At 38.3% G+C, this 16,151-nt stretch overlaps 1 protein-coding gene across 8 annotated transcripts in view; it reads left to right on the top strand.

Moving 5' to 3' along the window:
- mef2cb (myocyte enhancer factor 2cb) overlaps window positions 1-16,151 on the top strand; it is a 240,521-nt gene that overhangs the window by 92,801 nt on the left and 131,569 nt on the right. For all 8 annotated transcript variants that reach the window (XM_060836654.1, XM_060836671.1, XM_060836640.1 and 5 more), the window contains one exon: window positions 14,907-15,090. In XM_060836654.1, coding sequence (XP_060692637.1) covers window positions 15,037-15,090 — 54 coding nt within the window. In that variant the 5' untranslated portion in view covers window positions 14,907-15,036. The remainder of the gene's footprint in view (window positions 1-14,906; window positions 15,091-16,151) is intronic.

The following is a 16,151-nucleotide window of genomic DNA, read 5'->3' as shown; positions in this document are numbered from 1 at the left end:
GTGTTGGGACCGCAACTATTCACCTGTACATTAATGATATGGTTGAAGAAACTGAGGGCACCATTGCTAAGTTTGCAGATGACACAAAGATTGATGGAGGAGCAAATAGTTTTGAGGAATCGGAGACAACAGAAAGAGTTGAACAGGTGAGGAGAGTGGGCAGAGAAGTGGCAGAAGAAATACATTGTGGGAAAGAATAAGGTTATGCCCTTTGGTGGGAAGAAGAGAGGCATAGACTATTTTCTAAATGGGGAAAGGTTTTAGAAATCTGAAACGCAAAGGGACTTGGGAGTTCTCTTAATGTTAAAATACAGGTTCAGTTGGCTGTTAAGGTGGCAAATGCAATGTTAGCATTCATTTTAAAAGTGCTAGAATACAGGATCAGATTGTACTGCTGAGACTATAAGGTTCTCATCAGACCGTATTTGGAATTTTGTGAGCAGTTTTGGGCCCCATACCTAAGCAACGATGTGCTGATATTGGAGCAGTCCAGAAGATGTTGATAAGAATGATCCTGGCGATAAAGTGCTTCTCATATGAGGAGCTGTTGAGGACTCTGTCTGTATTCAATGGAGTTTAGAAGTATGAGGGAGGGATCTCATTGGACCTTACAGAATACTGAGAAGCCTGGGTAGAGTCAATGTGGTGAAGGTGTTTCCACTATTAGGAGAGACTAGAACCCAAGGGCGCAGCCTCAGAGTGAAGGAACTTTAGAACTGAGATGAGGAGGAATTTCTTCAACCAGAGGTTAATCTGGGGAACTCCAGGCTAAGGCATTCTTAGACAGCTATGGAGGCCTAATCATTGAGCATGTTTAAGACTGAAATAGATAGTTTTATGATTGGGAAATGGATCAAGGGTTACAGGGAAAAGGCAGAGAATGAGATTAAGAAATATATTAGCCAAGATTGAATGGCAGAGCAGACTCGATGGGCTGAATGGCTTATTTCTGCTCCTGTATCTTATGTTCTCATGGTAACACATTTTACAACCTTACATCAGGCAGAATTGTTTTTAGAGTCAATGAAGCAGTTTAAAATGTACTCTGTTCCAGTGTAAGAGCAAGAGGAGGTCATTTGGCCCTTTCAATATGATCATGGCTGATCATCTGACTTAATCTCCTGTTTCTGCTTTCTCCCTTTTACTCCTAAAAACTATATCAATGTCTTTTTTGAAAGGCTTCAATATTTTGGCGTCAACATTTGGGTAGAGAATTTCATAGGCTTACCGCTCTCTGGATGAAGAAATTCCTCCTCATCTCTGTCCTAAAAGGCCTATTGCATATTTTTAGATTGTTATTTCTGGTTTGGACATACTGGTCATCATGCATATTTTCCTACATTTACCCAGTCTAATCCCGTTAGAATGATTTAGATTTCTATGAGATGCCCCTCATTCTTCCAAACTGTAACGAATATCATGTCCATCAATCTAACCTTTCTCCGGATGTAATTCCTGCCATCCGAGGTATCCGGCTGATAAACCTTCTTTGTACTCCCTCAGGTAAGGAAGCCAAAACTGCGCATAGTACTCCAGGTGTCACCTCACAAAGGGCTCTGTACAGTCACAGCAAGACATCCTGGCTTCTGTCCTCAAATCTTCTTACTATGTAAGCCAACACACTTACCAATTTTCAGAGATTGGTGAACGAGGACACCCAGGTCTCAATGCACTTTTCCCTCTCCTAATCTGATGCCATTTAAATGATAATTTGCCTGCTTGTTTTCGCTACTAAAGTGGATAACCTTGTACTTATGCACATTATACTGCATCTGTTATGTATTTGCCCACTTATCTAACTTGTCCAAAATAACAAGTAACATGGTAGATAACATAATGGTCAATAAATGCATACCAATTCCTATAAACAACAATGATGCAACTTAACAGAGAATCTGTAGTGGCCATGTTGGTTAAGGGATAAATTTTGGCCAGGATATGTAAAAATGTAAGCAAGAAGAACAGTTGTAGACCATATGTCTCTTAAATCTAGTCTGCCATGATCGAGTTTAGAAGCATGAAAGGGTACTAGATTGAAGAGTATAAAACCCTGAATGGTTTTGACAAAGTGGATGTGGAAGGAATGGAAAGAATCTCTTGTGGGTTAATCCAGAGGAAAGTGCACTCCTTTAGATTTGGGGTCACCCAATCAGGACAGAGATGAGGAGAATTTTGTTTTCCTCTGAGGGTGTGTGTCTTTGGAAACTTCTGCCCCAGAAGACAGAGGAGGCAGAATAATTAAAAACTGTTTGAAGCAGAGGTGGATAGGATTTTGTAAGGCAGGGAAACCAAGAAATTTTGGAAATGGAAGTGGGTTTGTGGAGGGAAGAGGGATGAAAGTAATACAAAAAAATGATCAGATGATTTTATATGATTATCACAATCATGTGAGATGACAAACTCAAATCATGACCATGAGTCTGTTCTGGTGAATGTATACAGAGGGAGATATTATTCAAGCACAGGATAGAACTTATCTTAAAGGAGAGAAAGCATGATGAGTTCAGAGGAAGTTTGAAATCACTTAGGCTTTGAAGTAGCTCATTATTGAGGCTAACAGAGGAAACTAAGAAAACATCTTGGTGAGAAAATTGTCATGTTTGAATGGAATTTGTTATCTTTTCAACTCCAGTAAATATGGATCCATTCTACACAATTTCTCTGAACAAGACATAACTCCCACCGCAGGGAATAATCTAGTAAAACTTTATATTGCGTCCTTTTTCGGAAAAGCATATTCTATTCTACGGAATGAGACTAAAGTGTGTACACAAAGTAATGTAGAACTTATAAAAGTTACAGCACAGAAGGAAGCCATTCAGTCCATCATGTCTGCTCCTGCTGGATAAACTAGCGAACCATTTTGATCCCAGTTTCAAGCATCTGATCTGTAGCTTTAGAGATTATACTGGACTAACCCACAAGAGATTCTTTCCATTCCTTCCACATCCACTTTGTCAAAGCCATTATACACTTCAATCTAGTACCCTTTCACTCTTCTAAACTCGATCATGATACTGAATGGCAGACTAGATTTAAGAGACACATGGTCTACAACTGTTCTTCTTGCTTACATTTTTACATATCCTGGACAAAATTTATCCCTTAACCAGATCAAAATTCTTTTTAAATTGGCTAAGATCTTGTGCCTCAACCCCAAACAAGGCAGCAAATTAGATACTTTTTCATCTGAAGCATTGTATGTTCCCTCTCATCCTTAGATTAACCACCTTAAATCTGTGCCCCTTGTAATTGATCACTCCATTACAGGAACAGTTCTTTCTTGTCTGGTGTATCCAAGTCCTCATAACTTTCAATTAAGTCACCTCTGTCCTTAAGATAAAATAATCCTAGCCTATCCCTCTCTAGAGCAGTTATGTTCTCCCTGTAATATGGTGACCAGAACCGAGCAGAAATACATCCCTGCCCCTGTATTCAACACCTCAGCAGATGAAGGAAAGCATCCCATGCGCCGCCTTAATATCGCCTAAATATTCAAGGATAGGCATCTTACCCAAAAGACAGGCTGATGGGCAGAGAGGGTGGGATTGCCTTATTAGTGAGGAATGAAAGTAAATCAATAGCAAGGAGCAACGTAGGACAAATGATGTAGAATCTGGGTGGATAGAGTTGAGGAACCACAAAGGTAATAAAACTATAATGGGAGCCATGTGCAGGCCTCCGAACAGTAGTCAGGATATGGGGCAAAAGAAACACCAGGAGATAGAAAAAGAGTGTCAAAAAGACAAGTATTTGAGGATTTCAATATGCAAGTAGACTGGGAAACTCAAGTTGGTGGTGGATTGCAAGAAAGGGAATTTCTGGGATATCTAAGAGATGGCTTTTTGGAGCTGCTTGTGGTAGAGTCATTAGGCAACAGGCAATTCTGAATTTAGTGATGTGCAATGACGCAGACTTAGATCCATAAAATCATAGAGATGTACAGCACGGAAACAGACCCTTCGGTCCAACCTGTCCATGCTGACCAGATATCCCAACCCAATCTAGTCCCACCTGCCAGCACCCCGCCCATATCCCTCCAAACCCTTCCTATTCATACACCCATCCAGATGCCTTTTAAATGTTGCAATTGTACCAGCCTTCACCATTTCTTCTGTAGATCATTCCATACATGTACTACCTTCTGCGTGGAAAGGTTGCCCCTTAGGTCTCTTTTATATCTTTCCTCTCTCACCCTAAACCTATGCCCTCTAGCTCTGGACTCCCCCACCCCAAGGATAAAACTTCGTCTATTTATCCTATCCATGCCTCTCGTGATTTTATAAACCTCTATAAGATCACTTCTCAGCCTCCGACGCTCCAGGGAAAACAGCGCCAGTCTATTCAACCACTCCCGATAGCTCAAATGCTCCAACCCTTGCATCATCCTTGTAAATCTTTTCTGATCCCTTTCAAGTTTCACAACATGTCTCCGATAGGAAGGAGACCAGAACTGCACATAATATTCCAACGGTGGCCTACCCAATGTCCTGTAGAGCTGTAACATGACTTCCCAACTCCTGTACTCAATACTTTGGCCAATAAAGGAAAGCATACCGAACGCCTTTTCGCTATCCTATCTACCTGTGACTCCACTTCCAGGGAACTATGAACCTGAACTCCAAGTTCTCTGTTCAGCAACACTCTCTAGGACCTTATCATTAAGTTATAAGTCCTACTAAGACTTCCTTTCCCAAAATGCAGCACCTCGCATTTATCTAAATTAAACTCCATCTGCCACTTCTCAATCCATTGGCCCATCTGGTCAAGATCCCGTTGTAATCTGAGGTAACCTTCTTCGCTCTCCACTACACGTTCAATTTGGTGTCATCTGCAAACTTACTAACTTATACCTCTTATACTCACATCCAGATCATTTACATAAATGATGAAAAGTAGTTGATCCAGCACCGATCCTTGTGGCACTCCACTGGTCACAGACCTCCAGTTTGAAACCCTCCACACCATCTTCTGTCTTCTACCTTTGAGCCAGTTCTGCATCCAAATGGCTAGTTCTCACTGTATTCCATGAGATCTCACCTCGCTAACCAGTCTCTCATGGGGAATCTCGTCAAATGCTTTTCTGAAGTCCAAATAGATCACATATACCGCTCTGCCCTCATCAATCCTCTAATCAGTCCTTGCCTTTCCAAATACATTGATAAGGGAGCTTACTGTGAAGGAACCCTTAGGAAACAGTGACCATAATATGATAGTATTTACTCTGTAATTTGAGAGGGAGAAGGTGCATTCAGATGTAATGGTATTCCAGTTGAATAAAGGTGACCACTGAGGCATGAGGGAAAAGGTAAGCAGAATTGACTGAGAGAAGAGCCACCAGGAAAGATAGTGGAACAGCAATGGCAGGAGTTTCTGAGAGTAATTCAGGAAACACAGTAAAAATTCATCTCTCAGAAAATGAAGCATATTAAAGGGAGGATGAGGCAACCATGATTGACTAGTGAAGTCAGGAACAGCATAAAAGCAAAAGAGAAAGCATATAACTCAGCGATGGGCAATGAGAAGGCAGAGAATTGGGAAGCCTACAAAGACCAAAAGAGGAGGACAAAAAAAAAATCAGGAGGGAGAAGATTAAATATGAGGGAGAGCTAGCCAATAATATAAAAAGATTGCAGGAGCTTCCTTAGATATATAAAGGGGCAGAAGAGAGGCAGATGTTAATATTGGGCAGCTGGGAAAAATATGCTGGAGAAGTAATAATGGGAAATAAAGAAATGGCTGAGGTACTGAACAACTACTTGTGTGTCAGTCTTCACGGTGGAAGACATGAGTACTATCCCAGAAATTCCCAGAGAGTCAAGTCGTGAATGTGGTAGCCATCACCAAGGAGAAGGTGTGAGAAAACTGAAAGGATAAATCACCTGATACATGTGGCCTCCACCTCCTGAAGGGGAAAATAGCTGAAGAGATCTTTCTGGAATTACAGGAGTCAGGGAGGGTCCCAGAAGACTGGAAAATCACTAATATCCCCCCTGTTGAAAAAGGGAGTAAGGGAAGATGGAAAATTACAGGCTGATTAGCTTAACCTCAATTGTTGGTAAGATTTTGGGTCAGTTGTGAAGGATGAGATTTCTGAATACTTGGAAGTGCATGGTAAAATAGGGCAAAGTCAACATGATTTCATCAAGGAGAGTTCATGCTTGATAAATCCATTAAAACCTTTTGAGATGGTAATGAGCAGATTAGACCAAGGAGAGTCAAAGGATGTTATTTACTTGGACTTCCAGAAGGCCTTTGACAAGATACCATACATGATGCTGCTTTGTAAGATAAGGACCCATGATGTTAGAAGCTAAGTATTAGCATGGTTAGAAGATTTGGCTGTCTTGCACAAAGCAGAGAGTGGAGATAAAATGGTCCTTTTCAAGATGGCAGCTGTTAACTAGTAGTGTTCTGCAAGGGTCTGTGTTAGGACCATAACTTTTCATTTTATACATTAATGATCTACAGGAAGGAACTGAGGTCATTTTGGCTATGTTTGGGGTGATACAAAGATAATTGGAGGGACGGGTAGTATTGAGGAAGCAGGGAGGCAGTAGAAGGACTTAGATTAGGAGAGTGGGCAAAAAAGTGGCAGATAGCATACAACATGGGAAAGTGTGTGGTCAAATGCTTTGGTAGGAAGAATAGAGGCAGAGACTATTTCTAAATGGGGAAAAAATTTGAAAGTCTGAAGTGCAAAGGGACTTGGGATTCTTATTCCAGGATTGCCTCAAGGTCAACTTGCAGGTTGAGTCAGTAGTTAGAAAAGCAAATGCAATGTTGGCATTTATTTCAAGAGGACTAGAATATAAAAAATGGATGTATTTCTGAAGCTTTGCAAGGCTCTGGTCAGACTACATTTAGAGTATTGTGAGCATGTTTGGACCCCACACTCTAGCCTGGAGCACGTCCAGGGGAGGTTCATAAGAATAATCCCAGGAATGAAAGGCTTAACATATGAGGAACGTTTGAAAACTCTGGGTCTATACTCGATAGAGGTTAGAAGGATGAGAGGGATCTAATTGAAAGTTACAAGATACTGAATGGCCTGGACACAGTGGACATTGGTGAGATGTTTCCATTAGCAGGTGAGACTAGGACCGAGGCCACAACCTGCTACAGATACCACCTTCCTCTTCCCTCTCAAATAGCCAATTTTCAAGTAATTTTGCCAATTTTGCAATCATGCCTTGTACATTTAACTCTTAAATCCTTAGAATATACCATAAACAGCAAGTGACCTAGAACTGAGCCTTCAGGAATGCCCCACTGGAAACAACTCGCATTCACAAAACCAACAGTTGACCATTACCCTTTATTTCCTGTCACTGGATCCAACTCAGCACATTCTTCCATTTCCCATGGGCATTAATGTTTCTAAATAGTCAATCATATGGGACCTTGTTAAATGCAGACTAAAACCCATATAGATAACATTCACTACCCTCATCAACCCTCCTCAAAAAATACAGTTAAGTAAGACATGATCTTCCTTAACAAAACCATGCTAACCATCCCTGATTAATCTATCCCTTTCCATGTAGCATTTAATTTGGACTCTCAATATTGGTTCTAATAATCTGCCCACCTCCAAAATCAGCCTAAGCAGCCTAAAATTATTTGGTTGTCCTTTGCATCCTTTGAATAATGGAATATGTTTGCAGACCTCTGCTGAATCTACCAAAGTTATATTATTTAGGAAAATCCTCCTTATCTGGGTCTCTGGAAAAGAGTGTAAAAGTAATGTTCTGGGGGCTTGAGTTTGAATCCCACCATGGCTGATGGTGGAATTTGAATTCAGTAATGACCTGAAACTAAAAGTAATGATGACTATGGAACTATTTTTGATTGTCTAGAAAAACCCAACTGGTTCACTAATGTCCTTTAGGGAAGGAAATTGTCATTCTTACTTGGTCTGGCCTACATGTGACTTCAGACGCACAGCAATGTAGTTGACTGTTAATTGTCCTCTAGGCAGTTAGGGATGGGTAATAAATTTTGGCCTAGCTAGTGAAGGCCACATCCCATTAATGAATGGGAAGAAAATACAATGCCTTTTGCAATAAAGGCTAAAATACCAATTCCTTTCCTAACTTAGTTGGTGTACCTAAATGTTAACTTATAGTGATTTACATACAAGGACCCTATCTAAATTTATTAGACTGTCACCATTTAAAAAAAAATCCTTTTTTCTTCACCCAAAGTGGATAGTTTCATATTTCACCACATTATTCTCCATCTGCCTCCTTTTGCATATTCTCAGATACTGTCCAAATCCCATTGAATTATCTATGTCTGTTTTTCTTGGCTTGCTCACCCACCAAATTTGTATCATCAGCAAACTTGCATTATCTGTTCTGTTCATTTAAGTCTAAGCACTGATACTCACTGGTCCACTAATCACAAAGTGTTAACCTGAAAATGGATTGCCAACCTGAAAATAGCTGAATTATTTCTCCTGTTTGTTGTCTGCTCATTAAGTGAGTTCATTAATCCAGTTTGTGGTTTGAGAGGCAAAAAAAAGTCAGTAAGTGATTTCAATTTTAGATAATTCCTCAGACAGACCCATCATTGAAAGAGAAGGCAGAGGAGCAAGATGAAGTGGTTTAAGAAGAAAGTTCGTGATTGAAGTGACCTATGTAATTAAATATGTTTTTTTCTGTGGTTATTAATAAAATAATAAAAAAACAATGTTTATATTTTTTAAAAAATAGATATTTGGTTTTGTTCCTTGTTCAGTTGTGTTCTGTTTTTAATACAGTATTTCTACTTTTTTAAAAAGTAATGGAACCTAATTATACCAATCACTAAGTTTTGAGAATATACCAACTCTGTTTTATTCCAAAAGTTCTTCTCTATACTCCTTTCTTGAAGGACTTAACGTGTGCTCTAATTGCACTAGCACCACTTAATTTGAGGTATCTCACCTCCGTGTCCGTTTTTGTTTGAGCATTGGGGAATGGGGCTATTTAACTCAATGAATTATCACATAAAGCATAATACTAACTTTTCATGATATCCATACTGAGTGGATATGGGAGTTATCATATAGGTTTTATTAGAAATAAGAACCCTTACCAGGTTTGTCTCCCGAATTAATTATTGTTGAAAGTAGATATATGCCCTCAATGGCAACCCCAGCAGAGACTAACTAAATCTCCCAGTTAATCCTGGAATTTTCCTGGGTGTAGAGCTCATCTACTCATTTGGATAAATTTGCTTAGTCATCAAGGCAGGACAGGATACAGTTTAATTGAAGTATTATGGTGATGTCACAAACCACTAGAGCAAAGTGTACATAGTTTATAACTATTAATTCAGCTGTGATAAAAGATTATAGCTTTGTATTCTCTTGGCATGCTGTATTACTTATATCCTTCTGTAACTTCTCTGTTGAATTGTTCCATCCCATGGAAAGTGTTCATTTCCATGTCACACAATATTTATAAAAGGAACTAATGAGCTTAATTCAAAAGAAATGTTTTAATATTCAGAATATATTTTTATTCATAAAGATGTCTTTATTTCCAGTATCTAGCATTTTTGTTCATATGATGCTGTTGGAAGATAGTTGGGGATTGTTGCTGATGTTAACTGGCTTCTTTTTCTTTGAGGATTTTATAATTAGTTAAGTCTTTATGTTAAAATAATGTATAAAATAAAGTCCTCAATTTGCATTATGTTTTATACAACATTATGCTTTGTACATGTGATATTCAAGTAAACTGCAGCAGCCAGTGAAACTATAGCAAAGTTTAGTGAATTTTGTTTTATGAAGTCTTGTTTTTCTCTGAGCAGCAGAGCAAGTTCCAATGTAAGGGTAGCATATGTAATTTAATGGTTTGCATACATTTAATGTGGTTTTGTATGCCTGTGCAGTTTTATAGTGTGTAATTCCATCCATGTTATAAGTATTTTGATGAGTAGTTGTTGAATATGGAACAATAATTATTTTATAAAGAAATTTACAAAGATTAGAATCTATGCATCAGAAAGAAAAAAGAAAATTGAACACATTAATAGTGTCAAAAAAATTGAAAATATGCAATTCTTAATAGAATTAGTGCCCAAAATGTCCTACCAAGACAAAGCAACAATCATTAACTAATAGATTCTTGAACATTAGAATAAAAGTCAGAGGAACTAATGTTAAAATTACACAGTACAAATGGCACCTCAAGTCTTCAATTCTGGTCATAGATTCAAGAGGTGACATTGAAGATGTTCTTCATGCAACAAATAATCAAATAAGATACCAATTGGATGTTCAGTTCTGTGACTTTAATTTCAGGGTCAGTCTATCTCGAAGAACTAGGATTATAAAATGGCTTCTATCATCTTTAATTATCTTATGATCCTGAGGAAGTCAACTTACAGCCAACCATCATATTCATCTTGTTCAGTAGTAGTAAAATTCAGTGACTATATTGCAGCAAGATGTCTTACAGCTGAATTTGCTATTTCTTATGTTTCCACAATGGCATTGTCCAAAAAAACTATCATTTTCTCCTTCACCCCAATTATCCCTACTTCACCATCATCATATCTTTAATCTTCCACTGTCTCAAAAATATCAGTCTGCTTATCTGACAACTAAACTGGAAAAGCAGTTATTTTCTGCATTCTACATCCTTCTCCCTGCCAACTGACTGAGGTTGAACCAGATAGTTTGCAACTATACTGTCTTTTCTCTATTTTTGGAAGGGCATATCTGCAGATATCCTTCACTAAAGAACAATACTAGTCCAGATGGGTTTTTATGACAGTCAATGGAAATTTTATGATACCATTCCAGAGCTAATCTTACATTTTCAGATTTTTTATTCATTGAATTTGAATTCCATCAGAAGCATGTTCTCAGAGTAATATTCTGAGTATCTGGATTACATTACCACTACGCTACTGCCTTTCAATTTTATTTGTCACCAAGATCAGTTTGAGACCACGTATCTGCATCATCTCTATTACATACTATTTTCAACTTGTTTGTATTGTCTGACATTGCCCTTGCCTCAACTCACTGATTTGGACACCTTCATCCATACTGTTGTTATGTCTAACCTATTCGAATACACTGTTGGCTAGCCTTCCAAATTCTACATGTTGTATATTTTAGGTGACACAAAACTGCCCATATCTTTACTTGCACCGAGTGCTACTTATCCACCTATTTATATTGACTGATTATATTATTCACTGATTTGCATTGGTTCCTAGTCAAGCAATGCATTGATTTTAAACTTAACCATCTTTTTGAAATACCTCCATGCTGACAGAAGTCCCAAAATAGTTCACAAAGGTGTTGTTTAATTTTTAAAAAAGCTGAAAGGGAACAATTGGGAGGGGAAGCAAATGAGCCAACTGTCATCTTCATCTGCAATTAGGATGAGATTTGTGAAAGTTCAGATTTGTCTGCCAGACATCATATTCACCTCATTCAATAATTATGTACCTTCAGTAGACCTGATTTTGCTGTCAAAATAATGGTGAGGTGCTTTCAACAACTTGCTATGCAAAATGTTATAAAACGTAATTGCAGGGCAAAACGTAACAAATGCCAGATGCCATTATCTACCCCACTTATTAATTGTTATTTTCTGCTTTATAGCATACATAAACAATGCCTGAGCAGAGTGGATGTAAGCGGAAGAGACATACCAGGTTAAAGAGGGTCACATACCAGTATCTAGTCCCAAACCCAATAAAAATAGTTATTCTAGAAATTTCTTTTGCAGAGAAAGCAACTAGATAAATAAAACAGAAATTACAGGGAACCATCTAAATTGAAGAGAGAAGTGAAAATATAATTTAATGACATTATTCTTTGGAGGCAAAGACAAACGTTGCTCATTTTTAGGCAAAACTTTCCCAAAATATACTACAGGATATTTAAAAATTAAATAACATTCTTGTGAAAACAGGAAGACTCCGTTATCTTGTAACTTTTGGTTCCTCAGAGTATTCATATTCAAATTATATTTTGCCTTGATACAATTTTATTAAAATTTCAAAGCTAAAATGTCTTGTTGCTGCAGAATGTCAGTGACAATTACGCTATTTGCCTAAGTGGAACATGTCATTATCTATAATGTCACGTCAAAAAAAGACAATGTTTTCCTTCCTACTTAGGGAACATTGTGATTTCATTAACTGTGATACAATTGTTACTTTACATATGCTGCAATAGCTGGTTATCTCTCAAACAATGGATGGAATTCAGTGTCCCACGGAAGTGCACAGGGAAATGAGGAGGCCCTAAAATAGAGTTAAAATCTCAAGATGAAGAGCTTATCGTCTTCTTCAATCTCCCAATTATGACTGTGGCTAGAAGGTTATCTTGTCTGGAATCCCTTAAGTGGTGGGTGATGGGGGGAGTGTATGCAAGAAGAGAACACATCAAGTGACAAACTTTCATGTGTTGCCAGGCAGCTGAGATCCCTCCTGCTCAAGTATTTGTGCTCAATCCCCACTGGGAGATCCATTCTTGCCCTTCAAACTGACTTCCCATTTCTCATGCCAGTGGCTGTGCTGATAATGATAGTCTGCTGGCCTTTGACTAGCAGCAATTGAAAGTGGAAAACTCCCCCTGCAGTGTTCTGCAGCCTAACCATGATTAGGTACATACTTGATGTCTTAAAAATAATTGTGCGAAGTTGCCTGGGAATGGCCCCGGCAGAGTTGCTACCATACCTCCAACCTTTCACCATGATCATTGAACCTGGCCTGGTTTCTGAACTTACAATATGGTAACTATTTCCCTTTCATATGCAAAAACCAAAACATGATACTCAATTTTATAATCGAGAATCATTATCATATACCTTCCTCAAGCAATTTTTCTTTGGACCATGCAACCAGTCTACATACAGATCAGATGGGTGATCTGAGCAATTTAGACAGTTTTCCAGAATGTAATAAAAATCATGCCACCTGATATTGCCCCAGGCAGGTATAATTTGTCGCGGGTTTTGCGGAACTACGAGAACATAGTACAGTCTTCTTAATTTGCTACATATGTCCCTCTTCAAAATAAGTCTCTGTACTATTACGTAATTTTATATATTCAAAAGTAACATAATTGTTGGCACTAGACACACATTTTTTGTTTTTGACATCATTTGTTTTGGATTGTTAGTTTATACCAATAAAAGGTCAATTCTATCATGCCTGTCCAGCAGTCTCTGGAAGGTCTCAGGTGGTAATAGGAAGGAGATGGTGTGACATTACCAAGCCCACTATTTTAACTAATTTGAGTTCAGGCATAGGACGGTCCCAAATAAGTGAAAGTTTAATTTAAATAACAAACAGACATCTTGATTTAATTGTGGAGACCATTTTGATCATGGGCCGACTAAGCTATGCCACAGTGTGGGGCTTGCCAGCAGAATTTCAGTGACACCAAGCAGCTTGACCACTGGAGGTTTATTTGAGACGGTCTTTGAAAAGCTTTTTAAACGTTCTTTCTGCTTGTTCTACCCACATTAGGAGACCTTTGGCCATTCTCCAGCCTGGGATTGCTTCCTCCCCCTAACTGAGTCTCCTGATTCTGCTTTTATTCCTGTCTTTCATTGCCAGGCTGCAAAAGCATATATTAATGAGGACAGACATAATATTTCCTGTCTCCAAAATTTGGTGATGGAAGGTGGGAGGTTAGGTAAATGCCCTTCTCCCCTTAAATCATACCCTCCCCTCAGGTCACAACATCTGCATCAAGTAAACATCACAGGATGGATTTTTTGCAGAATCAGAAAGACTTAGCAGACCTTTAGAAATGACATGCGGAGCACCGATGCAGAAGTGTTTGCTCCATTTCCAACATATCCAATTGTTACGGGTAGGTGAAAGAGGGTGGGAATTCTTCTTCTTAAATTTTGCCTGAAGTCAAGTCTGATCTACAGCATTGTGGTCTCTGTCATGGTCAGGGAAAAAAAGAAGATTGTGAATCCACCAGAATGGAGTTCGAGCCCTTAACTTTGACTTTAATGTGATCCAACAACAACCATCCAGCTTGGCCCCAAAAGAGTCTGAATTACTCCTGTTTTACATGAATATTATGGTCTGCAGCTATGGGTAGTGATGGCAGAGGCTCTAATTTTGTTCCATCAAATAGCAAACCAGAAATCTCTTCCACTTTCACTGCTTGACATTGCCATTTGTTGGAAATACTTAAAAGTTGATGCTCAACCTGTCTGGTCATATGTTGGACATCAGGTCCTTGAGTGGAAGTTGAAACTGGCATTTCATGCTCGCAGGCATCTATTATTTTGATGGGATATCTGAATTTAGCAGGGTTATTTGAACTTGTTGCTGATCAGAAAAGAAAATAGCATCTGATTGTCCAGTTTCAATCGAGTTTTGTGTTAGCATTTCCCCAAGGGTTAGCATTATCCTTGTGAATGTATGGCTGAATTTCAAAAACAAATGATCTCAACACAAGGTTCACATTCACAGTTTGACACAATTGACAGATTACCTGAATCCTGAATAAACATTTGTTTCTCTTTATTCGAGACTAAAAAGTTGAAGAAGTTTAAAATGGATTTTTGATGGATTATATAGATCCATTTGTGATTTGTTTTTTTAAGATAAATTTGTTCATATTTCTTCAGGGTCTGACCTCTGTCTCTGGTTAACCACCTCACTTCCTTTCATGTATTTCCGGTCACGATTGAGCCAGTGAAATTGGAATGCTTGACATAGGTTGCTGCTTCCCAGACCTTTTGCCCACCTGCTCCACCATCACCCCTTTTTGGAGGTTCTGCCCTTTAGATCTGTCAAGCAAAATCTCCTGCAAATGAAAGACCTGTATAAAAGCTATTGAATTTTGGTCCCATACATTTTACCTTGCTTTATAGTTGAAGGTGTCCTGTTTAACATAAATTGATTTCTTTTTTTATTAACAGGGACAGATGCAAGAATCTGTGAACTGAACGAAGTGAGGAGTGAGAAGAAAGTCTGATATTGAGAAAACGGAAGTGAGTTAAGGTCAAAAGTACAGGACTTAAAAGGGAGGAGAGAAGAGAAAAAGCAAGGATGGGGAGGAAAAAGATTCAAATCACGCGGATTGTGGATGAACGAAACAGACAGGTGAGGCTTGAATACAGATAGTTGCTATCAATCATTAGAGTGAATCTGTGTGGACCCTGTTACAATTTGACTGATTTATATGCTGCTTTGACTTTGTGGAGCGACTACATTTTTTTATTCACCATTAGCAGTAAGTAGTGACCATTGCAACCAACTTCCAATACCTAAATACATTGAAATGTTAGTTTTAATTTTATATTTTCAATTACCTAATGAGTATAGTCAGTTCTTCTATAACGTGATGGTTGCATTCTTGAGCAACCCTGAATTATGGAAAAATCAAGCTTTAAAAACATCGCTTAAAGTGTTGGTACTGTAATCGTGTTACAGCCAACACGTATTTTAAACATTTGTGGTATAGAAACAGCGTCCCTAATTCGTCAATCACCTAAAAATGAATTTGCATTGATGAAGTGTACATTATAACAGAACAACCGGTACAGAGAAACTTCAATTATCCGGCATTCGATTATCCAAATATCGGATTATCTGGCAAGATCGCAAAGTCCCGATGCTCGGCTAAACTATGTTATTCTTCATTCGATTATCTGGAATTTGATTAGCCGAACAAAACACTCCCTGTCCGTGTCCTTTGAATAATCGAGGTTCCTCTGTATATTGATATTTGTCACTGCTGGCACAAGAAACATAATGGTTTGCCACTGAACTGGTTACAGGAATTGATACTGATCAAAATAGTGCCTTATCTCAGTTTCTGAAATGTGCATCCCAAATATCTATCTTGAATATGGTTGTATGCACTAAACAAAATAAATGCTTTTTGATTGCTTAATGAATTTACTTAAGCCAAAACTTTTTTTCCAAATAAAGACATGGGCGGTAATATTTTATGCGAATGCAAATGGAAGTCTTCAGAACATATTAAAAATCATAAAGCTGTTCAATTTCCTGGCACCTTTCAATGGATTCCATTGAATTATATTAGTTTCAACATGCTGTAATTGTATTTATGGATATCAGAGTAAATTGGAAAGAGCAGACAATTAAACTACTCTCCAATCAGTCTTTTATGTTTTAATTAAAATCCTTTTTCTCCATTT

The sequence above is a fragment of the Hemiscyllium ocellatum genome, chromosome 2 (assembly GCF_020745735.1).
Source record: "Hemiscyllium ocellatum isolate sHemOce1 chromosome 2, sHemOce1.pat.X.cur, whole genome shotgun sequence".
NCBI lineage: Eukaryota > Metazoa > Chordata > Chondrichthyes > Orectolobiformes > Hemiscylliidae > Hemiscyllium > Hemiscyllium ocellatum.
Note: the sequence above shows the minus strand (reverse complement) of the source record. Positions and strands in the feature narration are given on the sequence as shown.